This window comes from Ambystoma mexicanum, chromosome 3q (assembly GCF_040938575.1).
Source record: "Ambystoma mexicanum isolate Mex_15411 chromosome 3q, UKY_AmexF1_1, whole genome shotgun sequence".
NCBI classification, from domain to species: Eukaryota; Metazoa; Chordata; class Amphibia; order Caudata; family Ambystomatidae; genus Ambystoma; species Ambystoma mexicanum.
In genome coordinates this window covers 318,331,233-318,358,296 of record NC_090926.1, presented here as the reverse complement: position 1 = coordinate 318,358,296, position 27,064 = coordinate 318,331,233, and the positions used below count along the sequence as shown (strand labels likewise).

General features: G+C 47.6%; 1 protein-coding gene across 6 annotated transcripts in view; it reads left to right on the top strand.

Annotated features, from left to right (window-relative positions):
- PRPF40B (pre-mRNA processing factor 40 homolog B) overlaps positions 1 to 27,064 on the top strand; it is a 1,091,929-nt gene that overhangs the window by 422,836 nt on the left and 642,029 nt on the right. For all 6 annotated transcript variants that reach the window (XM_069653885.1, XM_069653882.1, XM_069653883.1 and 3 more), the window contains one exon: positions 5,294 to 5,319. In XM_069653885.1, coding sequence (XP_069509986.1) covers positions 5,294 to 5,319 — 26 coding nt within the window. The remainder of the gene's footprint in view (positions 1 to 5,293; positions 5,320 to 27,064) is intronic.

The following is a 27,064-nucleotide window of genomic DNA, read 5'->3' as shown; positions in this document are numbered from 1 at the left end:
CGAACACGTTGCCAATGAGCTATCCTCCCGGGACAATTATTAAAAACATAACCAGTATGTTATATACAAACATCAATGTTCTTAAAAGGGCTCTCCTTTTACTATCTACATGTGTAGGCATCCAACATAATTAACAGTGGTGGGGAGAAAATAAAACCACACAGCCTAACAAGCATGCAAAGCACCCTATGTGCATGCACAATTCTGTACAGCTTCTTAAAAATACAGCGCACACCTAGTATACCAACAGGAAAAATATTCTAAAAATACAGTTCAACAACACTCCATATTATTTTGGACCGCATAGCATAATATTACAAACAATACAAATGCACATATGATAATCATAGCCATAGAGGGTAGTAAACATTTTCTTTTTTTTTTTTTTTTCGAACCATAGCCAAAGGCATCCAAGAATTAAAAGAACATTTTAGCATCTGTTAGGATAGCAATACATTTCAGGGAAAAATGTTTACAGTATCACCAAAATTGGCTACATTCTTGAAATCCATTCACCATTTAAGAAATGCAGAGCATGCCTTCAAAAATGCATTACAAATCACAGGTAAGTACTAAAATTATACTTCTTGGTGCAGACCTTACTGAACCCCTTGTGAGTACCGGAGCAGAAACATTTCTACTGGCAGTTAAGTACCCCCTAGAGCAGTGGTCTTCAAACTTTATTGGCCTGTGTCCCCCTGAGCAAAATTTGGGCAGGCCGGGCCCCCCCCAAAAGTGCCAGATGGACAGTAATTAGAAATGGCTATGAAATATTGCGCGCCGTCACTGCACCCTACTCCCAGTACAGACCCTGGGCTCTCCCCACCCTGCTCCCACCACTATCCTAGTGCTCCCACCCATCCTGCTCCCACCACAGTCCCATAACACAAGCATACACACATCCATACACATATTTAAATACAAAATAAATCACCATAAACGTACCTTTTGCAGGGGTCTGCGCGTGGTTGCTAAAATGACCCGCTCCAGGTTGCTCTGGCCGTATGTGCTAGGAGGCGCAGGAGCACGCCCTTGCACATACATACATGCAGTGCCCCAGCCAGCGTTTCCAATGAGCTATGCAAGGCTGGCGAAGCAAAACGCCCCAGCATTGCATGGCTCAGTGATCATGTGCGGCTGGGGAACTGAACTGTCAAAGGCAAACAGTGTTCCTCTTTGACAGTTCAGCCAGCCCAGGAGCACTCCCTCAGCCGGAAAAAAGCAGCTGAGGGAGTGTTCAGTGTTTCACTGGGCTGGCTCCTCGGCTCCTCCATAATGGGTGAGGGGGCCAGTGGGTGGACGCCCCCTCATGCATTATGGATGAGCTGCCAGGCTTGGACTGGCCTATAGGGCAATAGGGCGATGACCATACCAAAAATGCAAAATGCTAGTATAGGCCAGTCAAAATGGGACACTTTTCTGGCCAATGTGGGCCAGTTTGAGGAGTAACTTCAGTATTCTGCTAGTAGTTTTGACCATTGTTGCTGAATAAATATTCTTGAAATACCAAAATTTGTTTACATTTGAACAAAAAACACCCCTTCGGGTACTATTCAAACAGTCTGCTACTAAAGGACCGAATATCCATTTGCAACTGCTGGCCACTTTTTCATTGGTGCCTAAAGCCGTTTTATGGTCCAGTGTGACTATGTGAGCTGCCCCTGCACATTTCCTCCAATGATTAAAAAATAATAATAATAATAATACATTCTTTTTAAAAAAAAATTTTTTTACATTTCATGCTGGGCTCTGGCGCCACCCCCACCTCCCTGTAATGCGGCCGCGCCCACAAATTGAAAAATTCTGCCCTAGAGTCAATTTAGGAGAGTTCCAGAGCAAGTTGAAAGTTCAATAGGAAATAATGCCATCCACTTTAATGGAGGTAAGTCAGTTCTACCCCACAGGTGCAGATTCTGTGCAAAACAACACCGGGGATGGCCAGGAAAGACCCCAAAGAAGGCATCCAGAGGTCGATGGACAGACCAGAAGCCACAGAGGAAGATGGAGCGGAGCAGGAGGACTGCCAATAGAAGTCTATGGGAAATGCAGTAGAGACTTGCTTCCAAACAATCACAACCCAGGACTCTAGTAGTGGGGTCCCTGGCAGTATTACCTTGAATAATCAGCCACCCTAGGACCTAGCGGTAAGCGCTCACATTGGTGGTTTTCAATGAAAACATTTCCAGCAGCACAAAGCAACCAGGTAAGTATAGGGCTTTTTTCCTTAGGTGGGATTTCCAAGATTCGGTACCCAGGGGCCTGCACTCTGAGCCGACGATGAACCAAACGACCATGAAAAGGAAGAAAGGGTCTTCCTACAGCATCGACCTTCAAGCCTGAAGCGAGAAACCTGTCGACAAAGACTCCAAAAAAAGGCAGGAACTTGCAAAGATAGCTCCCGGGCGACTCGGAGGACATAAGATTAAATAAGCAAAGCAGCAAGCAATCCCAGAACAGCTGCCATTGTGGGCTCACAACGAACCATATGGTCAGAACGGCCATTTTAAGCTACCTCTTGGTTGCCCCATATAATGGGTGCCCAAAACGGCGAGAGCAGGAATGTAAAAAATGCAGTGCCCCAATGGCTTCCAAAAAGCCACATTGGGAACCAATGCAGTACATTAGCTTACATTGTTGATGAACCACAAACTAAAGTACAGCTGCCACCAACCTACTTCCTGAAACCTATGCAAGGTGATAAAATTGGCAAACATGGGGTGCCCAAGAGGCACACCTGCGACAGAGCACTTTATCTCTGACCCAATGCCATATACCTTATGTAAGGTCAAGAGGGACGTAATGGCAGGGCGACTTCAGAAGAAGTCTCTTGGACCAACAAAAGGAAGTCTGTGATCCATTTATGTATTTGTTTTATTTCTTTATTGAGTATTCATGAGGCACCTATAAAACAAATAGTGTTTCCAAGCGCCCCAAAAAGAAGGGGAAAAAGCAAAATGTTCAGGGGCACTACAAGGTGGCTGTAGAATCCCCCAAAATAGGTATTTATGTATTTATTGCATTTTATCGCCCACACCCAGGGGTATCACAGCGCTTGTACATAAATCAGTAGAAAAACAAGACGTGTTGTAGAGGGGGATCAATGAGAGCGATCTGGTGAACAAGTTATTAGTCGTATTTGTCAAGCAGCCATGTTTTGACTAATTTCCTGAACGTTCTGTGGGATGGCTTATTTGCAATGTCTCAGGGTAGGGAGCTCCATAGCTTGGGTGAGATGAAAATGTAACTAGAACCACCAGCCCATTTGTTTTTCTGTCTGGTGGTTGAGAGGACAAGGTTGGCAGATGATGGAAGCAGGCGTACCTTAGGTTTTATGGAAATGCAGTTCTTGAGGCAGGATGGGGCGTCGTTGTGGATACAACAGTGGGTGATGTCAGGGCTTTACATTCGATCAGAGCTTTGATGGGGAGCTAGAGGACGTCACGTCTGATGGATGGTATATGAACTGATCGTTTGAGACCCAGAGCACCTCTGAGGGCTTTGTTTTGAATAGCTGAAATTTGGAGTGATTCTTGGACGAAGTGCCCAGGTGTAGGACATTGCAATAATCCACTTTTCTCCCTATAATGCCGTTGGTTAGTGTTAAGCAATTATCAGGTGAGAGCAATTGTCTTCTCAATGAGATGAGTTTAGCTGTGTAGGACTACCAAGGCGTTGATGTGCTTCATCAAGTTGAGTTCAGAATTCAGGTAGACACCAGGGGCTTTTAGGTGTTTGGATACTTGGATGGTTGTGCCATCTATGTTGATTGAGAAAAAGGCGGGTTTAAGGCTTTTGAGTCCGTGCGGGGAACCTACAATCAGCAGCTCGTGGTTAAAGGAAGAGGTTTTGCATGGTCATCCAGTTCTCAACGATGCTGTAGATGTGGTTGATGTTGTCAGTGTTGTGGGAATACTTTCCTGTGATGGGAAGGAGGATTTGGGTGTTGTCAGCGAAGAGGTTATAGGAGATGCCAAGGGTATCTAGGTGGTTGAAGAGAGGCTTGGTATAGATGTTGTAGAGGGTAGGAAAGATGCAGGAGCCATATGGAATGCCAAGAGGGGCTGGGATGGGATCGGCAACTTGGTCACCAATGAATACTCTGGAGAGGCTTTTTTTTTAAGCTAGATTTTTTAGCCTGTCTAGGGAGCTTGAATGGCTGTTTTAAGTTTGTTCACCTTATGAGAGGAGTCTGGCTTCCCGGATGTTTTGGACTACGACTTGCAAATTCCGTTTAAAAAATGAAGTGTAAATGTAAGACCACTTCCAATGCTTACCAGAGAATTCCCTAATGCAAGATTGACAAGATGGGTGAACAGAGGGACCTACTCTAAAGCAGGCAAGGACAGCTAGGGCTCCAGGGCTAGGGGGAGTGTCCATACCTGGTAATGGGCTTTCTGGAATCCATAATGGTTTCAGGCCTTAATGTAACCTCAATCAGCCAGACATTTGAGGTATTACTGCCCCGTGATTATCCCTTTGGTATGAATGCCCCTGTGACGATCCCATTGGTGGTCCTGCTTGCTGGTAGATGTGGAGGGGAGGGATTGTGAGCCTTCCTGTAGCTACAACCTTGCGTATTCAAAATGAGTGGTGTGGCGTTAATTGCTTCTCTTACTATCCTCTGGGAGTTCCAGCATCTTAGTCGGAGCAAGGGGTATATGAACACTTTTGTTACTATGCCCCATGGGGGCTATGGCCATCTCTAGGTATTGTGACATTGCAAAAGCTCCTGTGATTGCCCGAAGGCGGTCATAGGGGTCTGTAGGTTTGTAAAGGATGCATATGCTTCTGTGAATGAGCCCTGCTTTAGTGTGGAACCCTTTTGGGGTAATCTGGGGATCTCCTGTATACCTCCTATGGGTCCAGTATCTACTAGCTTTGGCCAACCCACTTTAACCACCCCACTGTTGTTTCCCAAGGTTACGCAGGTGACTTTTATGTTTGGATGAGAATTCCACACATGCTGTCCCTAATATATTATCATATCATGCAGTGTGTGTTTGTATGTGAGATTACTTCAGTACTGTAGTGTATAAGATATTACCAGAGTATCATGCAGTGTATGAGAAATTATCACAGTATTGTGTTATTTTTGAGTGATTATCACAGTACAGTTTGCATACGAGATTATCGAGTTATGAGAGATTATCGCAAAATCCTGCTGTTTGAAATCAATTATCACATTACCATGCTGCGTATGAAAGATGATTACAGTGTAACGCTGGTTATGAGCAGTTATCACAGTAATGTGCTGCCTGTACACTACAAATGTTCTGGACATTTTTCTTTTCAGCGGCCCTGGTCACTTCCACACCCAATGTAAGTAACACTTGTCTACCCTCTTTTATCCCCTGTACCTTTTACAAAGACATGTTTTTTTATGTTCATGAATTCACACCTGATGCAGACTAACCTTGCACCTAGTTCCAAAGTCCTCTTGGGATCAATGTTCAAGTCATGTTTTGCCTATAACCCTTCCATCCAGGTCTTGCTTAAACTAGGCTCTTGGGGGCCCCCTGTAATGGACCATAGTCTAGATTTAGCCTTGTAGTATGAGCCTTTCACCTGTATTATTCCCTGTTCTCTAGAGAATTCTATGTACTACCAACTGGCACAACCAGGCCTTCGCTCCCATGATCTGTGACAAAGAATGTATGAAAATCCAACTGGTTATTGTGAGCTCAAGACTTAAGCTCGCAAGCAGAACTTGACTCCTCTTATCTTGCCTGTAAGGACAATAAAGCTGATTAGATATTAACACGATGTAGCAAATCCATTTTGCTAAATATTTCCAGAGGCTGTTGTGTGCATGTTGGTTTTCAACAAAAGTATTTCATTTCCTTGACTCGGAGGCTTGTTCAATTTTCTGTCCTGCCAGTCCCATTATAGGATGCACCCTCTTGCCTTGTTGTCTAGGTAGAATCAATTGGCTGTTCTGCCTAGCCACTGGGTCCTGATTTCCCAGACTTCGCTTCACATCCCTCCCCACAGGAATGATTCTGTTGGTTGGACGTAGATAGGTAACCCCTAGGATTGTTACCACCTGAGCACCAAAGGAGAAGTAGTGCATAAGATTGTCAATAACTATTTCAGTAGACCTTGAAAAGAACACTAATGAAGAATTTGTACAAACCATTTAGTACTCATCCATTTACAATATTTGCATACTATGTAACATTTTGAAGTCAAATGTTAATAATATCCTTAACTGTTTAAGCCTTTTCAAAACAAATGATCAAACACCTTCATCAAGTGGGAAGACACAGGGCCTCATTACGAGCATGCCAGTCCTGTAACAACGGTGCCGCTACTGGCACCGTTGTTACCGGACCGGCACACTCCGAGTCTGCAAGCTGCTTGCCATCCCGCCTGCCAGGTCAGACCTGGCGGGCGGGACGGCAGCTGCTAGCAGACTTTCACGGCGGCACCAGCACTGTTATTTACGGTGCCGGTGCCTCCGTGTTCCCCATTCCCATTGATTCCTATCGGACTCGAATGGGAATGGGGAATACCTTTTTTCTGGCGCCTGACTTACCGGACTGGCAGGGTTACAATCCCCTGCTGTTACCGACAAGCCAGGCGCCGGAAAAAATCACAACTCTGGTGGCAGCCTGCTGGTTTTACCGGCACGGCTACCGCCGGAGTTGTAATGAGGTCCACAGTTGTATTTGAGTGATCAGGTTTGCTTAGCAGTAGAAATGGTCTGTGCAGCCACACTTGCAGGAAATAGTGCCTGTAAAGCAGTTAGGAACAAGATTGTAAAGGTATAGACACATGTCTATTGTCTGCTTAAATAATTATTTGTCCCAGGTTTTTATTCACAGTAGTTGTTCACAATTGTCCAAGAGCCAAGTGAAACTCAAGAAAGGATTCCATATTGTGCTCTATTCCACTAACAACATAATGTATATACTGTCTCATGTTCTAGTTTCTAGTGTGTCCGTTTCTTGATGTGCTTGAATACATTGTCCAAATAATGTTATTAAAGAAATAATGTACATTCTGTAAGTACTTTTTCTTAAACTGTTATTTTCACTGCATTTTTGAACCACGGTGAAAGCTTCTAACACATTAAACTTGATGTTATGACTGTCATTATGACCCATTTAAAAATATTTTGTTGGAAAACATGATTGAAGTTTTTCCTCCACAATTTCTCCTCTGAAGTCAGTGTAGTTATTGTTTAAAGTACAAAATCCCTCAGTGGGATATCTGGGTTGGGCTTCTTTGATACAAAGGTTCTGCAAGCCCTTGTGTGAGCAAGATGATTTGTACCCAAATCTTTGATCATGATCTGAACAGAGACAATGGAATGGATTGATGCATGCTGCATGAGCTCACCTTCATTTTGTGGATGTCCCCCACCTTGGACCTTTCGACAAACATCATGCTTCCAATAGACCTCAGCGGATTCACCATCCAAGTGAGCCACAACCCCGATGGGATTCAATGGTGTCATCTACCAGGAACCTCATACTTCACCTTCCATATTGATGCAACAGGTTAAGTGTTATAAAGAGATTGTATTATTGTTCCCATTAACACATTTCATTCTCAGTTGCCCAATTCATTGTGATTAGACCCTTAGAGGTTAGTTCACCTTTCTTGGGGGTGTCTTTCAGAGGTGCAATAGAATGAGAGAGACTGTTAGGGAGATATTTACACAGCTTTCTGTTGAGGGATGGACAACCATCTAAACTAATGGTGAAACAAGAAGTCCAACCAAAATGGAAGCTACACCTCTCTAAAGTGTTAGGCAGACTGATCAGGCTTAAATTGAAGAGGGAGAATGGCTGGAAGGGATGATCGGTCAATCCACAAAGGTAAACAAAGGAACCTCCCAACACTAGTTTACTGAAAAAATATGCACTCTCTTAAAGTCGCACACAAACTAAAGCATGTCAGTACAAGTACTTTACGGACACATAGCACATGTTGGGAAAAGTGTAGGTATTAAAAAACAGCAAAATGTCAGTTAAGATCCAATCCATCCCTACTAACGTGAGACCAACATCTGAGGATAGGCACTGCATATATAGTCCCGGAGGTGTGAGGGGGAGAGATCCATAGATACAGTGAAATATTCCCTATGTCATGTTCAGGTCTCCAGATGCCACACAGACAATAATCACCCTATTCCTGACTTTCTAGCACATAACAGTGGGTGGGACAAATGCCCAATAGTCCTTGGATACATATAGACTTAGAGGGAGAAGAGCAGAACTTCAGCAACTATACCCACAGGGCACCAAAAGGCTGTACTAGTCACCAGGACTCATTATACTCTTATAAGATACAATGATACATTGGTAGGCACAGGGGAAACAATGTAACAAGGTGTTTCCATAAGCAGTAGGGTAATGCAGGAATTTAAAAATAGAGATACAATGTGGAGCACCAGCAAAAGGTCCTCTAGTCCTTGGTAGAGCTGGACGCATCTAGCCCAAAGCAGGGGCCAGCCACAAGCCCCGCCTTTTAAAAAGACGCGCCTGTGAATGCCTTTCTCCCGGCCGCCTGACTGCGACAGTTGTTTGTTTGTTTATTTATTTATATTGCGCACCAAACCCGGGGGTATCTGGGCGCATTGCAGGTAAATTACAGGTGTTACAAAGTAAGACAAGTGCAAATTAAGTAGGTTGCAATAAATTACAAATGTTACACAGTAAGACAAAAGCAATTAAGTGTGTTGCAGTAGTTGACATACATACAGAGCACACAAGGCAACAGTACAGGTCAAGGTAGCTACTCCATAGGGGATCCACCGCAAGTAGTAGCTTGGGGTGTCATCTGTCATTTGACACTAGCCAGTTTTTGGTGTTTTTCCTGAAGTGTTGGAAGGTCTGATCCATTCGCATGTGAATGGGAAGGGAGTTCCAATATTGGGAAGCTTGAACTGGAAAGCTGGTACCTCCAATCTTTTTCAGGTTGTAGAGTGGCAAAGGTTACAAGCATGCAGAGAGAAGCCGCTGATTGATGCTTGCTTGGCAAGATGGTGGTCCAATGGAAGTCACTGGAGATCACACGTTCATGTTAAAAGGGGTTATACCATTAAGCTACCATCCTTCTTCGCCACTGTAATACAGCATTGACTCAAGGTGCAGTCAGCAAATAAAGGGTGCTTTTACCTCCAGCTCACTATCATGCAAACGTCAGACCGATACTAAGTTTGCATGAATTATGCTGAAGGCAAAGTGCCCTTTTTTTGCTATTGGTCAAGAGGTGCCATACGTCACTGAAAACAGGCAGGAAATACAAACAAAGGCATGCTAAGATCAACGAGCAGAGGGGCTGGAAATGCGATTGGGGCGTAATTAAGTAAATGTTTATAGCCATTACCTCCACGTCCACTCTTCCTCGTCCCAGTACTTACTTCATGAGGCCCCTGCCTCTGACACAGGACCTTCTTCTATTTCTTTAAATTCCTTTAACTCCTCCCCCACAACCACGTCACTCAGTTTAATTTTTCCTGCCTCCGGCAGGTTGGACTTTTCTTCCCGGTGCAGGGCACTGGGGAGCACCGATTGCTGGCCCCCTGGGGGGGGGGCTGTGTGGCAGGGCCCTCGGCTCCCTCAGGTGCGGCGCTGCTCCTGGGCCACCTGCGGGGCTTGGGGTCACAGTTGAGCAGGATTGCTCACTCGGTTCGTTGCTGGGCTCTGGACCGCAGCGTGAGCATTGTGTCCCGGGTCCTGCATGGCCCGGGGAAGGTAAGGAGAGGGGAGGACTGCGCTTGATGTTTTTTCCCCTCTCCTCCTGTTTTGGCCATCTTGATTCGACAGGCCTTTTTCTCGTGCTCTGTGTACACATCTTTATTGGAAATGATGGCAAGCACTTGGCAGTATGGGCTAGCCTTCCCTTTTGTTGTGTGGCCTCTCTGCTTCTTGTCGTGGGGTGACAGTGGCAGAGAGTCTTTGAAAGTGTGGGGGCTCTGTTCTGTCGCAGGCATGTCACATACCACCCGCTCCTCAGACACACACAGCCCAGGATGCACCGGATGTTAGCTGCATTCTCTGGGGGAAGGTAAGGAGAGGGGAGGACTGTGCTTGATATTTTTCCCCTCTCCTGCTGGTATGGCCATCTTGACTCCTTCAACATGCCGTTTCCTTGTGCTCTGTGTACACATCTTTATTGGAAATAATGGCAAGCACTTGGCAGTATGGCCTAGCCTTCCCTTTTTGTTGTGAGGCCTCTCTGCTTCTTGTTGGGGTGACAGTGGCAGAGTGTCTTTGAAAGTGCGGGGGCTCTGTTCTGTCACAGGCATGTCACATACCACCCGCTCCTCAGACACAAGCAGCCCAGGATGCACCGGATGTTGGCTGCATTCTTTGCGTGCAGCCTGTGAAAAAGGCGCAGATTTGGACGCGTCTGCAAGCGGCCGGAAGGGTACCGGCCTGGCATAGTCTACACTTCGGGTTCGAGTCTCTGTGGTGCTGACTCGGCCCTTCATCCTTCCTAGACCAACGCATTGGAACGATTTAGAGCTTGGGGCTACCAGCTACTGGATACAGGGCTCAAGCCACCTCTCAGCAATGTGGCGAGTTAGTGGTGTGTTTGGGTCTGTGTGTGTCGGTGGAGGGGGATGTCACTTCAGTGGGTTTTTCCAGTGTAGGAATACCCCAGGTGGGGGGTTGCCTTTCATGTCTGCTATCCGGGATGGATTGCTTTGCCCCGCTTTGTGACAGTACTCTGCCCTTTTGACGCCAGCCTGGTGGCTCCTCTGTCGGCTGGGGGGGGGGGCATGGTCTGCTGGACTTCTGGGCTGTCCTGTATCTTCCTTTTGATAAGTGGGATCTTTTTGTGGGCTGACAAGCATGCTGTTATATTGTGGCACAGGCATGCTTCAACATCCTGTGATTTTCCTCTGGTGCAAGTGCAGTGACTGGCGGTTTTCCCTGGCTCCTCGTCTCTGCCTTCTCGGAGGTGTATGGGACCGGTGGGGTTCGGCTTCCTGGGTAATGGGCTCCTTCCGGAGGGGGGTATCTGTTGCAGTCCTGTCTCCTCCTGTCCAGGTTTGCATGGTTAGGACTTTGGTACCCAGTTCACGGTCCAAGTAGTTGGCCATGGGATCAGTTCTCTCCGAACGATTGTTGTGGGTTACCGTCTTGCCCATTCCTCTCCCTGTTCAGGGTCAAGTTTTCTACTTGCGGGTGTTCCTGGTCCCTATGCCTTCTAGGATGTGTCAACTGCTTATGGGTCTCAAGACCCTGCACTGCTTGTCCGGACGTCTGGGGAGAGCGTACTCTGGATGTTGTGCAGGGGGGGCGCTTGCTGGCTGGTTTGGGCTGGGTTCTCAGAAGGCAGAGTGTCTCGGCTCACCTGTTGCTGAAGTTACCGGGCAAGTGGCGTCTTGCGTGTTTTCCGGTTCCTTGAGCCCGTCTTCGGTTATGTCCCCTGGTGTCTTATACTCTCTTCCACTGGCTTCCGACGTCTCGGCTTTCGTAGTTGTGTTTTCAGTGTCCCCAGCGCTGCGAGTCTCCCTGCTGTGGTGGCGGGGGTTTCAGGTCTACATGCTGAGGTGTGCATGGTCCATCCTCCTGTGGCCTCTCTTACTACCGACGCCGGCAGAAAGGGTCTACATTGGGGGTCCTCTCAGCTCAAGGGTTGTGGGATCTGGGGAGAGCCGGCGATCACCTAATTGACAAGAGTTGTGCCATTGTCCAAGCTCTGGTGTACTACAAGGAGTTGCTGGACGGTCGGCAGTTTTGATCCGATCGGACAATACGACGGCCTTGGCATATGTCAACTGCAAAAGGGGTTCCGGCCGCTCCTTGAATACTCTGGCAGCACTGATAGGCACCTGGGAGAAATCTCATCTGGTGTCTCTGGTGGCCTCACGTATCAGAAGGGTGGACAATGTTCAAGCGGATCTTCTCAAACGCTGGTTTTCACTCCTCGGCGGAACTGGTCCTGTTGGTCCAGGTCTTTGCGGTGACCTGTGTCAGATTAGGGTCCCCGGTTCTAGACCTGTTTGCATCCCCAGCCTCAGCAGAAGTTCCCCTCTTCTGCTCTCGGTTTCAGGCCGGGGGGATTGGGGGATGGACTCCCTCTCTATACAGTGGCATTGGGGTTTTCCTTTATGCCTTTCCGCCTATTTCCCTTCTTCTCCCGGGTGGTTTGGCGCATCAGAGTGTCCAGGGTGACTGTGTTGTTGTTAGCTCAGTTCTGGTCCTGCCGGAGTTGGCTCCCCTCTCTGTTGGAGCTTCGGTCCTAGGAACCTTGGCTGGTTCCGAGGTGGCCGTGTCCCCTTCAAGGGGATCTGCGGTTGGAATTCCACTGGATGCAATGGGCAGTGTGGCTATTGCTCGGTCTAGGTTGATATCTCAGGGGTTCTCAGATCCTGTAGTTGAGTACATAATGGATGCTCTTAGACCCTCCACTCTGAAGGTGTTCGGCAGGCATTGGGGCCATTTCTGAGACTGGTATGGGCGGTCTGGGATCCCTCCCCTGCGTTCTGGCCTCTGCTATCCTTCGATTCCTCCAGAAGGGCTTTTGACAGGGGCCTGGCAGTTTTTTTTCCCAGGCTTCACTCTCAGTGGGCCTCCATGAAATTGATTTTGGGGGACTCTGATGGTCACTTGGATGGGGAGGTGTTGGTGGGGAAGTTGCTCCAGGCTTTTCTTCTTCCCGACCTTGTGCTGTTAAAGGGCTTCCCCCTTGGGATCTCCCTCTTGTATTACGGTTCCTTCAAGGGCCTCCTTTTGAGCCCTTTTCCGAGATTGATATGAAACATCTTGCACTGAAATCTGCTTTTCTTATTGCCCTCGCTTCTGCCCGTAGGCTTGGGGAGATTGGGGCTCTCTTATGTCACCCTCCTTTCCTGAGGGTGCTGCCAGACTCAGTGCTGCTGAGGTGTGGTCCGAAGTTCCTCCCTTAAGTTGTATCTCAGTTTTCACACCTCTCAGGATCTGGTTCTCCCTGACTTCTTTCATGATCCGAGAATGCATGAGGAGGTGGCTTGGCTTAACATTATGTCTGGCGGGACGTGTTGGAGTATTTGGCTAGGTTTTTTTTTTTTTCACCAATCTGATAGTCTTCTGATTGCTTGTGGTCCGGCTGGGGCTGGGCATAACACATCTGTGGTTTCCATTTTCCAATGGTTCTGGGTTGTGATCTCCAGGGCCTATGTGGCTTTTGGCTTGCTTGTGCCTGCACACGATCAGGGGCGGTCCGCCAGGGGTTTGGCGGCTTCCTGGGCCGATGCAAGGAGGGTTTTCTCTGCAAGAGATTTGTATGGCTGCCGCCTTGGCTGGTCTAGGGATTTTCATCAACCACTATGGGTTGAGTTTCTCCCACTCGGGGGGTTGGTTCCTTCGTGGTTGGAGTTTTATGTGTGGGGATATGAATTAAGAGTTATTGTGGGTGTGTTTGCTGCACTGTCTTTAGCTCTGTGTTTCATTGGGACCTTTTCCCCGTTGCTGCTTTGGTATACCTCATGAAGTAAGTACTGGGACGAGGAAGAGTGGACGTGGAGGTAATACTCTGATTACTTACAGGTAATCTTCATTACTCCTAGTCCTACTCTTCCTCGTCACAGTACTGACGACCCTCCTCACCCTCCCTGCGGGGAAAGTCCCATGCTCTGGCTTGGTAATATGAAACTGAGTGACATGGATGTGGGGGAGGAGTTATAGGAATTTAAAGAAATAGAAGAAGGTTGTGTGTCGGAGGCAGGGGCCTCATTAGGTACTGTGACGAGGAAGAGTAAGACTAGGAGTAATGACCGGTAAGTAATCAGAGCATTATGCGTGGTGCTCTCTGAATGAAGACAGACCATCCCTCCCCAACGGCACTCTTGCTATCAGTGGCTAGCCTTCTCACGTTACACACAATAAGCAGAATTCCGACAACGTCCACGCCCCCAACCCCACAGATAGCCCAAGACCATGCTTTTCACACCGTCTGAGGACGGCACTTCCAATTACCTCATGATGCCAGAAGGGATTTCCCTTTGATCCACGGCAGGGACTTCATTTGGGGGTTGCATCTGTGACCCCTGAGCCCTCACTTGCTACCGCTGTGGTCTCCCTTGCTACCCTTTAAAAAAAAAAGTAAACAACTTTATTTTATTTTATTTAAATTGAAGTTCCTGGGCTTTGGCCAGTGCCACGTGGCTCTTTGTTTCTGGAGATGATGGCTTTCTTGTTCAGGCCTCTTAAAAAAACAGGGGGTTCCACAAGTGTAACATTTTGCACCAGACCTGCAGATGAACTGGCCTGCTGCTAAATCTCACCTACCAGTTTAATGGTGTCCACTACAGAGTGTAATTTGCTTTCTGACTTTTAGAACGTTCATACCTGTAATTGCTTATCTTACTATTGCCGGTAAGCTACCGCTTGCTGCTGCGATGTGGGATTGATCTGCAGGTTGCAGGTTCCAATCCCATGAAGGTCAATTCAGCCCTTCATCTTTTTAAGGTTGATAAATGAATATCAACACAGGTTGGGTGATACAATTATATTCGTTCTATATAAAGCACTTAAGCGTAAGTGCTATATGATAACACATCATTATCATTTGGCCTTGGACGTCTGCTTGCATTCACAGTAATTTGGTAATATGGGCCTATACACACTGATATTAACGATACATATGGTGATCCATTCTTGTATGAAATGTATATCACATTAGTGATATCGTAACCATATATTTCGTAGTGTACTTAGGAACAATGCTATGTGATGCCACTTCCTGTTTTGTCAAGGGGTGAAACGCTGTGTTCCATCGCTTCCTGTGATGTCACTTCGGGGTGGGGTCAAATGACATCACTTCCCATGATGTCATTAGAGGTCAAGGGTCATGTGATGCCACTTCGGCTACCCCTGGCATTTCGGTGAAATTACGTCCATGATCCACGCGGTGGTGTTTGGATGGTGTAATACAGAAACTCGAGGTTAGCAACAACAGGTGGTAATACAGAGATTTTCGGGATGCACAGCCTGGGTAAACGCTTCAAAGTTTAGCTAATTGCAGTTGCTTTTTCCGGTGGCGGCAGGGGGTATTTAAGAAGCTGCATTGGTAATGCCTTTCAATCACTGAAAAACACACAGTACAAGAACAGTAGGGGGCTCAGTTGCTGTGTGCAAAATAGATTCACAAGAGTGACACAGAAAATGTTCACTTTAAAGCTCCCCCTTTTCATATTTAACTGTCTCTTGCCATACGATTGCTCGATGGTATTATTTATGGTTTGCCACATTCTTTTTTTACCTTGACACAGCAACATCCATGCCCCGTGTGATGGGTGACCCTCCTGCGTGTATTGCCCCTTTAAGGGGATGTGTCCCTCCCACGTGTATTGCCCCTTTAGGATGGGCCATGACTGTCATGGCCCAAGCTAATAAAAGGAGCCCCTGCAGGCACGTGAGACAGAAAGGCTGCAGACTCCGTGGAAGGTTGGTCTGAGTCCGTGTCTCATTAATGATGTAGGCCGCAGGCCTACATGTGGGAGGTACAGGCCTGCAGGCCCTGTTGCCATGGGACCCTCGTGCCAGGACGGTGGCCGAGGTCCGCATGGTCAGGACCCTGGCAGGCTGTGCCCCCACCCCGATGGCGCTGATGTCCCATAGCGCCGAGGGGCCTGCCCGATGTCCATGGCAGGCCCCAATCCCCCGCAGGCACTGGGCCTGTGGTGTGAACCTTGGTGGCTAGATGTCGAGGCCACCTGTGGGATAGGCAGGGTGGCTGTAAATTCCAAAGAGCATGAGGGTGGAAGTCCCACATTGGCCACGGGGTGGCATCAGTTGGTGTTGGGTCCGTGCCATACTCCATTAGCATAGGGCTGCCTTTTATCTTCTCTGCTCCTCAGGTTGGTCCGGGCTGCAAACGAAACCCCGAGACGTTTCCATTCCAAGCAGCGGATGCTGCAGGGTTTGGGCCAGCTCCACCTTCGCAGCCACGGCAATGCCGCCAGGGTTTGCAGACTGGCTACCTCCCTGGCCTTCACCGCCGGGCCCAGGATTGTGCTGGGGCGGCTGCAGGTGTTCACTTCGCTCCTACCAGAGCCCGGCAGTAGCACTTCGAATCGGGTCACCTTCTTTCATGACACCGCTGCATCCTGTCACCTCTTTTCCTGACCTACAGCACCGTCCCACAACGTCTCCCATCAACAGCATCAGGAGCAGCATGGACGCCCCGCGACCTGCATTTCACTACCCTGCTCTGAACAACAGGGGACTATGCCGATGTGGCCCCTGGGATCCGCCAGGTGCGGCTTTGCCGGCTGTGCTCTGTACCATCAAGGCACTTGGATCTGGGGGAAGTGACACGTGCACGAGTTGCCCACAACATCAAGGACCTATGCCGATGTGGCCACTGGCACCACCTGCCAGGTGCGGTCATGCCGGCCGTGAATTATGCCATCAATGGACCTGGACTCTGGAAGTGACTCCTGAACCGACGCTGATGAAGGGCGAACTGGTCTGTGGTCCTGCAATTGCGTAAGGAGGACTCAGTAATCTTGTGTGTTTTGATGTTGTGAACCTGCATAGTAACTACATGTTTCAATTGGTCGCAGGAAAGAACTATGATGTGAAGCTGTGGTCCCGCAGTTGCAGGGTGTGCATGTGGTGCCAGCCGCCAATCATGGCATTGTTCTGGCATTTGCTGTTCCGAACCCCAGGTTAATAAAGGGTTTTGTAAACTGGGAGAACTGCCGGCATTTTTCCGGCAGCTCACTGAGATCGACTGTCACCCGTTGAGTGTGTGTAGAATTGGTTAGTAGTTTGTCGTTCTGTAACAGGGGGGATGCATGTATGCCTCAGCAACGTTTGTTTATTGTTATGAAAAAGGAGGAGTGTGATGGGTGACCCTCCTGCGTGTATTGCCCCTTTAAGGGGATGTGTCCCTCCCACGTGTATTGCCCCTTTAGGATGGGCCATGACTGTCATGGCCCAAGCTAATAAAAGGAGCCCCTGCAGGCACGTGAGACAGAAAGGCTGCAGACTCCGTGGAAGGTTGGTCTGAGTCCGTGTCTCATTAATGATGTAGGCCGCAGGCCTACATGTGGGAGGTACAGGCCTGCAGGCCCTGTTGCCATGGGACCCTCGTGCCAGGACGGTGGCCGAGGTCCGCATGGTCAGGACCCTGGCAGGCTGTGCCCCCACCCCGATGGCGCTGATGTCCCATAGCGCCGAGGGGCCTGCCCGATGTCCATGGCAGGCCCCAATCCCCCGCAGGCACTGGGCCTGTGGTGTGCTGCGAGGAACCAGCACCTGGGGGTGCCTGCCAGATGTCCATGGTAGGCGACCCCCAACACCCCGTACATCCAGTGCCCTGACCTACCCGTCCAACCTGGGGATTAGTTTTGAGCAGCCATTTCCCGGTCTCGGACCATGATGGGCTCCTAGAGCCAGGCCTGACCCCCCAGGCTCAGTACTGGCTCGGCCCTACCCATGAAATCTCTGACGCCCCCACCTCCAGTCCTTGGACCTGAAATGCTGTGGATCCAGCAAAAAAGTGAATGTCCAGGCTAGTACCTGTAAATGTCACTGTAGGAAGTTTTTCAGGTAAGTGTTCAAAGTTCGATAGGTAATTCAGGACCATGTCAGTAGGCATATGTGCGATTGTAGTGAAAAGTAGAGGTGTACCGAATAGTAGATTTAGTATTTGGCTGAATACCGAATAGTTGGCCAAAGTATTCAGCCATATACAGAGCCAAATAGTTCCCTTTTTAATACATAACTTTGTGACACCAAAAATAAACGTTGTAAATTAAAACCACACTTCTAAATATTTATCTACATTCTGCATTTTATTTCTCTTTTACTTCTATAGAAAGCGCTTAGATGAAAGAACACCATGGAGTTTGTTTAGTTGTGCATTCATGGGTGCTGCTTCCATGTAGCACGGCTGGGCCAGGGCCAAGTAACTGGGAAGGGCCTCTGACAAGAAAATACAAATATACAATCACTGGGAGGGGAGTGTTTTGCCTCACCTTTCAGATGTTTCTTTTGGGCCGGGCCATTTTTGCCCTCTGGCCCTAGCAGGGCATTGGAACCCAGTGATTTACAGCAGTTAGCACCCTGCTGAGAGGTAAAGTGCTACTGAATGCAAACCTTTTAGATGCTAAAACCATCACATAGGTTTTCAGCAAGTGAACACTGAAGAATGGACCTACATTTTCCTATAGGTGATTTGTTTACGTATTCTGCCAGCTTAATATTTTCAATTACACAGTAGAGGCTACGGTAAAGGTTGTTGTTTGCAGTTTTAGAACACTGAAGCTAGCACTCCACCCACCCACCCACCCATCCATACTTCCTGCTTTCTTCATTTTGCAAAGCACATTTTCGAATGGATTGTGTCCTCCCACGTATTCCTCATCTTTAATATATTCGTCTGTTTGCAATTTGCTTCAGATTTTATTTTCATATGGCCGAGTGTCGTGCAGCGTTGAAGCTTGGTCCTTAACGGTCTCTGTAGCGTCACTTGTGATGTCGATGGTGGTATATAGTAGCAGGCGTGCTGACCGTTACTTCAGTTAAATTTTTTCCGCATTGCTGCGTGCTTCGGAGCTCCTCGCCTCAGCAATTAAATTGCGTTTCACTTCGATATGGCGTCCACGCCGAAGACAGGCTTCAAGCGGTGTTCAGACTGTGGGGCCAAGATGTCCATCACAGACCCGCACCGCATTTGTCTGTGGTGCTTGGGATCAGGCCACAAGGTTGGCAACTGTGGCTTGTATCAATCGATGACGGTTAAGGCCTTATGGTCAAGGAAGGGGAAACTTGATGCAGGTAATCTTCCTCTGACTCGAGAGATGTCTCTCCTGTAAAGAAACGTCCCAAACATAGACATTCGCAGTACGGTTCACGACGCTTGTCCTCCTCTTCCCATAAAAAGGGTAAGAAACTGTTGCAGGTCCTCATCGTCGTCTTCCTCTTTAGAAAGACTTACTTTTCCAAAAAAGAACTAGACTCCAGCGGATTTAGAAAACTTCAGTTAGAAAATGTTATTTTAAGAAACACACTCCTCCGAGTGTTACTCTAAAGGAGTCAGAGAAAAGTGGCCACCCCTCGGCGTCTATCAAGACCAGTAGGGAGTCTCGTGTGTCCCCTTCTCGCGTGCCTAAGAGCTGGAGAAGAGAGGTTACTTGACATAAGTCGAAGGAATCTTCCTCGACGCGCAAGAAGCCTGAGTCTGTTGCCTCGAAACATTCACTAACGGCATCGAAGCCTTCTTTGAAGGAATCGAAACATTTATGTTTGTCACCTGACCTTCGAGACATGTAATACATATTGAGCCTTCGAAGCAACATAAAGTGCTGACGCATTCGTCGACAGTTTCGAATAAGCTGTCGAAACCTTTGGTGCCTTCAGCTTCGTCAGAGCATTCTTTGCTCTCGAAGACTGTAAAGTCTATTCCTGATTATCTGAAATTCTTCTAACCCATTCCTAGGCCTGATTGCTGTTGGCAGATGGATTCAATCTTTGAAGATGAGGAGGAGCAAGAGGATCAGCCCCCTTTTGGGTATGAATATGGAACACCAAACGTTCCTGAGGAATTAATTTCAGATGAATCCAAGATGCAGAATCAGAGAGGCACAGCTTCACCTCACTGATGAGGCCCAACAAGGCTGAGACAAGTGTATGGGGTTGCTGTTGGTACTCTTGTTCAGAAAGGAATTGCCATAGCATTTCGGTGCTGGACTGCCCATGTGGGCGGGACAAAGACTGATATGCAAATGGCTATTTCCCATCTGTGAAAGGTACAGTGAGCAAAAAGCAGATGGCTGCGAACTCTCAAAGTGCTTAATAAGCACTGAACAGGTTATCATGCCGTGTTCTTTCGAGAGAGGGGCGCCTGCTACCTTTTTTGTATTTTTGGAAGGAACTTGGGGTTGATCACCCTAAATTACCTGGGGGCAATCAGACGTGGACTCCCTGCTCACTGTGCTCAGAGAGGCACAGCTTCACCTCACTGATGAGACCCAACAAGGCGGAAACACGTGTATGGGGTTGCTGTTGGTACTCTTGTTCAGAAAGGAATTGCCATAGCATTTTGGTGCTGGACTGCCCATGTGGGCGGGACAAAGACTGATATGCAAATGGATATTTCCCCTTTGTGAAAGGTACAGTGAGCAAAAAGCAGATGGCTGCGAACTCTTAAAGTGGTTAATAACCACTGAACAGGTTATCGTGCCATGCTCTTTCGAGAGAGGGGCGCCTGCTACCTTTTTTGTAAAAATAGGGGTCAGACTGTCCTACCATGTCCGGAGTTGGCAAAGCATAACTTCGGATGCATGGGTGCTACAAACAGTGGCAGATGATTACTGCCTACAATTCCTAAAAAGACCTCCCAATTGCCCCCCACCCCCCCCAGAGCAAGATCAACTTGGGTCCAGATCCACTCTTCCAACAGGAGATGTTCACTCTATTGGAGAAAGATGCGCTAGAATTGGTACCTGTAGCATAGAGGAACCAAGGTTGGTACTCTCCTTACTTTCTAATACCAAAGAAGGACAGAGGGGTGCGACCCACCTTGGACTTGAGATGCTTGAGCAAGTTCCTCAGGAAGGACAAGTTCAAGATGGTGACTTTCGCAGATCTTCAGACACTTCGACTTCAGGATTGGTTGGTGTCATTGGACCTTCAGGATGCTTACTTTCAGGTGCCGATACATCAGAAGCACAGAAAGTACCTGAGGTTGGTGGTTGGCAGTTCTCATTATCAGTTTTGAGTTCTGCCATTCAGGCTCACCTCAGCCTAGAGGGTTTTCAGCAAGCCTACGGCAGTGGTGGCAAGTCTAAGGAGGGAGGGGGTTCACATCTACACCTACCTGGACGACTGGTGGATCAGCGTTGTTTCTCCGGAACAGTGTCAAAGTCATCTCTGGCGAACCTGCCACTTACTCCACGAGCTGGGCTTCTCCCTGAACTTCAAGAAGTCCCATTTTGACACCCTGTCAGAAGCTTCAATTTATTGGAGCAGTCCTGGATTCAGCCCCGGGAAAAGCTTTGACATCCAAGTTAAGGGCTCAACATCTTTTGCAGATGGTCCAAAGATTTCAGAGTGCCCAACGTCTTCCGGCCTACGACTTCCTAAGGTTGTTCGGCTTCATGGCATCCTGCATTTCTGTGGTGCTAGAAGCATGTCTGAGAATGAGATCCCTTCAGTGGGCTCTCAGATCCCAGTGGGCTCAATTATCCGGCAGAGTAACGGACCTTCTCCAGGTCCCAACAAAGGTCGCCCAGGATCTCCTGTGGTGGGCCCAGCGAGAGAATGTGATGAGAGGAGAACACTTTTCGCAACCACTGCCGGATATGACAGTTGTGACATAGGCTGCCCTCTCAGGATGCAGAGCACAAATGAGAGAATGTTCAACAAGCGCAAACTGGTCTCAGTTGAGTCCAGACTCCATGTCAACATTTTGGAGCTGAGGGCAATCAGACTAGCGGTGATGGCCTTCCTGCCCTCAACACGGGGGAAAAGTGTCCTAAAAATGACAGACAACACAGTGGCCATGTATTATCTCAGCACGCAAGGAGTAGGGTCACTGCCCCTGTGCAGAGAGGCAATGCAGCTCGGTTCTGGGCACTAAGAGAAGGGAAAACTCTTCTGGCAGTTCATCTAGCCAGAGAAAAGAACTTTGAGGCGGACGCTCTGAGCAGGCAGATCACGATCTCCCACGAGTGGGAACTAGCTCAGGAAGTCCTTCAAGAGAGCTTCGCCCTTTGGGGAATCCCTCAAGTGGATCTGTTCGCGACCAGTGTCAACCCGGAAGCGCGAGCTGTTCTGCTCCAGGGAATTTCCCCAAAGAGGAGCTCTAGGGGACGTGTTCGTAGTGGACTGGGAATTTCCACTCCTGTATGCGTTCCGCCAGTACCCCCGGAGGTTGAGGAAGTTTGGGGAAACGATGATCCTCATTTCTCCGGATTGGGCCAGGAGACCGTGGTACCGGGACCTTCTACAGATGGCCATCGGCCCTCCAATTCGTCTTCCCCAAAGAGAGGACCTACTCTCGCAAGAGGAAGGTCGTATTCTTCACCCAGGGATGAGGATTCTCAACCTTCACGCCTGGTCTCTGGAAAGGGTGAAATATAAAGATTAGGACCTTCCAGAAGACGTAATGGAAGTGTTGCTTTCGACAAGAAGACCAGCAACTAAATCCCTGTACCGCTGCCGTTGGAATAGATTTCGCAACTGGTGCAGGGAAAAGAAACTAGATCCTTTCTCATGTAAAATTCCCCAGGTTATGTCTTACTTACTTCACTTGACTCATTCTGGGTTGCAAGTAGCCACGGTGAAGGGCTATTTAGCAGCCCTTTCAATTCTAAAAAGATCTCTGGAAGAGGCATCATACTTCAAAGTACCATTGTGACACAATTTCTGAAAGGCTCAACACATTCTTTTCCGCCTACTCCCTTCATCATGGGATCTAAATCTTGTAGTAAGATGTCTTATGGGAGCTCCCTTTGAGCCCTTACATTCGTGCCCTTTAAGGATGGTAACCATAAAAACTGGCTTTTTAGTAGCCATCACAATTTCCCGTAGGGTAAATGATCTAGAGGCTCTATCTTCCAAACAATCTTTCACGTCCTTCTCCAAGGATAAGGTAGTTTTAAGGGTCAAGTCATCTCTCCTACCAAAAGTTGTGTCAGAATTTCACTTGGCACAACGTATTGCACTGCCATCTTTTTATCCTCCTCATCCACCTAAGGAGGAAGAGAAACTACATCGCTTAGACCCAAATGGGGTACTAAGTTTCTATATTACAAGAACTGCAAATACTCGCCAAGATGATCAGCTGTTTATTGGTTATGCTGGTCAAAGATTAGGCTCGAGATGGATTATGTGTATAACTGAGTGTTACTCATTGGCAGGCAAGGATTCGCCCGAAAGTCTGAGGGTGCATTCCACTAGAGGAGTGGCTGCTTCCTCGACTCTAGACGAGGTGTACCAGTGAGGGACAGTTGCGAGCGGCAACATGGAAGTCCCTACATACATTGAGTAAATTCTACTGTGTACATTCTTTTTCAGGAGAGGAAGCCAAATTTGGCAAATCTGTCCTCCATAAAATTAACAAATAAAGTAAATTCTTGGCACCCTCCGCCAAACTCAAACTGCTTTGGGAGTCTATCAAAGATGAGGAATACGTGGGAGGACACAATCCATTCAAAGAACAAGTTACTTACCCCTGGTAACGTTCTTTCGACTGGATGTTCCTCCCACGTATTCCTCATCGCCCTCCCATCCATCCCCTCTTGCCTCATATTTCTGTGTCTTAAACCTTCCTTTCTCGCAACGTCAAGACTATCTCCTTCTGTGACACAGCATGCTAATTAAAGGAGGAAAAAACTAAGAAATTAGGTAATGGTCCGTGCGTGTGCTACTGTGTACCAGTGTCGACAACATGAGGGACGCTATGGAGACCATCGAGGACCAAGATTTAACGCTGCACAACGCTCGACCCTATGAAAAAAAAATTCCAAAGCAAGTTGCAAGCAGACTTAAATATATCAAAGATGAGGAATATGTGGGAGGAACATCCAGTCGAAAGAACGTTACCACGAATAAGTAGCTTGTTTTTCTGTAACACCTTCTTTTCTGGTAAATGCATATGACATGCCTGCCCCCTATAATCTCTCCTCAACGTGGATCGTCACACTGCAGTTATATTTTAGAAATCTTTTGAAAGCTTCATCTTATCATAGCTGCTATCTCACACACATGGCTCCTATCTAAGTAACTTTCAAGCAGAAAGAAAATGCCTCCCTGTGATTGAAGCTCCTGATCTATCTCTTATTCCTGTAACATATCTTTGCAAAGAGCAAAACATTTAAAGGGCCAGGAAGAATCAGTAAGGATGCACCTCTGTTAGTTGACTTTAAGTGCCCAACCTAAGACCTGTCGTTTCCAGGCAAGGTAGTCCCTGGAGGAGGAAATCAATCAGATAGCATATCACTGACACAAACCTTAAGCAGCCGTAAAGACGGGCAATCCGCTGATCAAACAAACACTCCCAGTATCAGTCAGGCAGCCTCAACTACTGAAATTCGACTTAGATTAACAAAATAGTTAAGTATGTGTCCGAAGTCAAATATCTCTTTTATAGCCGGAATTTGGCAGAACACTTACTCAAAGCCGAATTTTGCTACACCCCTAGTGAAAAGCTGGGCGAGTCCCAGGTCTAGCCCACAGCTCCAGAGATGGCAACAACTAACCGCAGCGGACACCAAAGAAGTCCCCCTTAAAGAGATTTCGGGCCATGTTCGAGACAGTAGCCTCAGGAAGAGATGTAGTTCTCCAGGAATCAGGCTCAACGCAAACAAATGGGAAAACGCACGTAAAGGAGACTTGAAGAGATCTTCGACCACAGATACCGGGGATCCCTTGGGGGTATTATCAAGAATAGCTCAACAAACCGTGGCCCAGAGGTAAGTACCCACAGCCGTTCCCGAAAAAAAGAGTTCCAGGAAGGTAAAGCAACCAGGTGAGTCCTACACTTTTTTAATAGTAATTTTAAAGGATCCGTACACCCAGGGACTTGAACGCTAGACCAATGAAGACCATGACAGGCAAAAAGAACAATTGCTCCTTCCTTAGAGTGGGACCCACAGGCCAGAAGTGTAAAGAAAGACAGAGGTAGCTCTAGGAGAAGAATCCGGCCAATGGTCCCCAGATTAAGACATTAGTGGGGGCAACCCAAAATGACCCAGACGAGCAGATGAGGCAGATTAGTGAAGTTTTGACCTTTAAAAATAAATTAAAGAAACAAAAGCCGATTTAGAAAGACCGCTCTGTGACTGCACAGAGCGGCCCTTCTAACTCAAACTGTGAGCCCCTGCGATGCACACAAACCCCCCGTTTTGTTAACAAATCGGGCAAGAGAGTGTGGAGGGTGAGGGTGAGGCGTGGTGGATGGGGGGGGTGAGGAATTGACATAGAACCGTTCCACCACTTGTCCAGGTGACAGCGGCTTCCAAGGTGGAAGACCCAGGAGGTAAAAGCAGAAAGCAAAGGTAAAATTACCCAGAAAAAGGTCTGATCACTGCAAGCCTGATCGAAACAATGAGGACTAGAGGACCAGAGTGTGGACGAGGACACCCCAGAAATGACATCCATCAGCTGAAATAAATCCGTACCTGAACTAACCCCAGGACACAGAGTCAGCCAGTATGTCCTGATCTAGTCGTAAACTATCCCATACACGCAGGGCAGGCCTAAACAAACCTCATCACACAAAGGGGCTGTTAACAAAGATTTTTAAGGCCAGTCAATTAGATTGGCCCCAAAAACCACCAACACCCAGGACAGCCAATACAGTTTTTGTATTGACATGTCTTGGACCGGGAACTCGTCTAAAGCAGTCGAAATCTAAGCAGAGGGTGCAGGTCTGGCCGCAAAGTGAACCCATGTGTGCAAAATTGCCATTTTAACCCTGTCTTGTGGTGTCTCTAAACATTGAAATGCCCAACAAATACAATGGTTGGGAGTAGGACATTAACAAATGTATTAATATCCCAATGGCTTCCAAAAAGTTACATTGGGCTACTAACCCAGTAAATTGGCCTGCACTTCTGGTGAATCCAAACCTAAATCCCAGCTGCCACCAGCCTACTCCCCAAAATCAATGTTGGGTGATCAAATCACCTTTGGGGAAAACCTAGGAGTCATATGGGCTTCCATAGGACCATGTACAAAAAAAGGTTGCAGTGACAGTGGGATATCAGTAGAAGTCACTGTGACCACACAAAGAGGTCAGAGATCCTAATAATAAAACGTAAAACGTTTAGAGGTCCATAAAAAGAAACTGCAGAGCCCTCAAAATGGAATTCTGTCCTAACAGAGACCATAATATCTGGAAAAGCATGCATTTATTTGTAATTGTTAGGGAGGTTTCTCTACAGCTCTCTGGTCAGGGGTGTAAAGATTCCTATCGTACAAGTGCCCACCAAGTTAGACCAAAACACTCTTTTTAAGACTGAATTACATTTTTGGGAATTCATTTTTGGGAATTTGTAGAGCCTGCTTAATTTGTGCTTTCCCCCCTCTTTTTATTTTTGGATCCCTGACCTGTTTTTGGTAGTCAGATGGTCTTCAGTAGAAGTCCCCCTGCCATTGCAACCCTTTTCACTCAGAGCATATGGCTCTGAGTTTCCCAGTAGGTTCCCAGGCACAGGTGTGCTTCTTAAGTACCCCTTTTGCACCCTGCATTGGATTTAGAGAGTAGGCTGGTGGAAATAGTTATTTAGTTTTGGCTTTAATTAGGACCTATTCATAGCGATTTGTTTTTGGGGCTCCCTTTGTTAAGGGGATGCCTGAGGTAGCCCTAAAATGGCTGTTGTGCCAAAATGGGTCTCTTTGTGAGCCCAACGAGGCATCCTCCAGATTGGTTTTAGCAGGTTTAGACCAGTTTCCGTACCTGGATTTGTAATTTCACATCCTGTGGGTGTGGTCTGGGTTGAGTGGCAGATTTTGGGGCCAACCAGATGGGCTCACCTCCTAGCCGCTTGTCCTTAGCCTTCTATTGTGATTTGCGTGCTGACTTAGGCCAGTGCCATGTGAAGAGTGGTATGTCCCTTGGGAGGGGACATCCCTGAACCAAAGCTCACAATTCTACTGGAATTCTCAGAGAGCAGATTTAGTGACCCCTGGAGGATTTCTTTCCATTTTCCTTACATTGCTGCATTTTAAGGCCTGTATCTGCCCAAACTTGGTGAGTGCCGTGTCCTATTGTGGTTTTTGGCTATTGTGGTTTTTGGCTTATGGTCATTTTCTGAGCCTCCCTGTCCGAATGCTGGCTCCACTGGTGTACTGGCCAGGCCTTCTGTTGTGGGAACATCTTCAGGACGTTGTACCGCAACTTCCTGCTGAGCATCTCCGACTTGGTACTGGTCCCTGCCATCGCATGACAAGACTTCAAAACCCTGCATTGTCTGCTCTTCAGGGCTGATTTGAGTCGCCCTCACCATATTCATCTTTGTGGGACCATCTTCTGGTAGCAGGCACCCATGCTTTTTCCTTTGATCTGTTCGAACCTGCTTTGCTGGTTTCCCGCCTTTCCAGAGGATTCCTTGCCACTGCTTTTGCTTCTGGCTTGAGGGGGATCTCTTCAAGGAAGGTTGTTT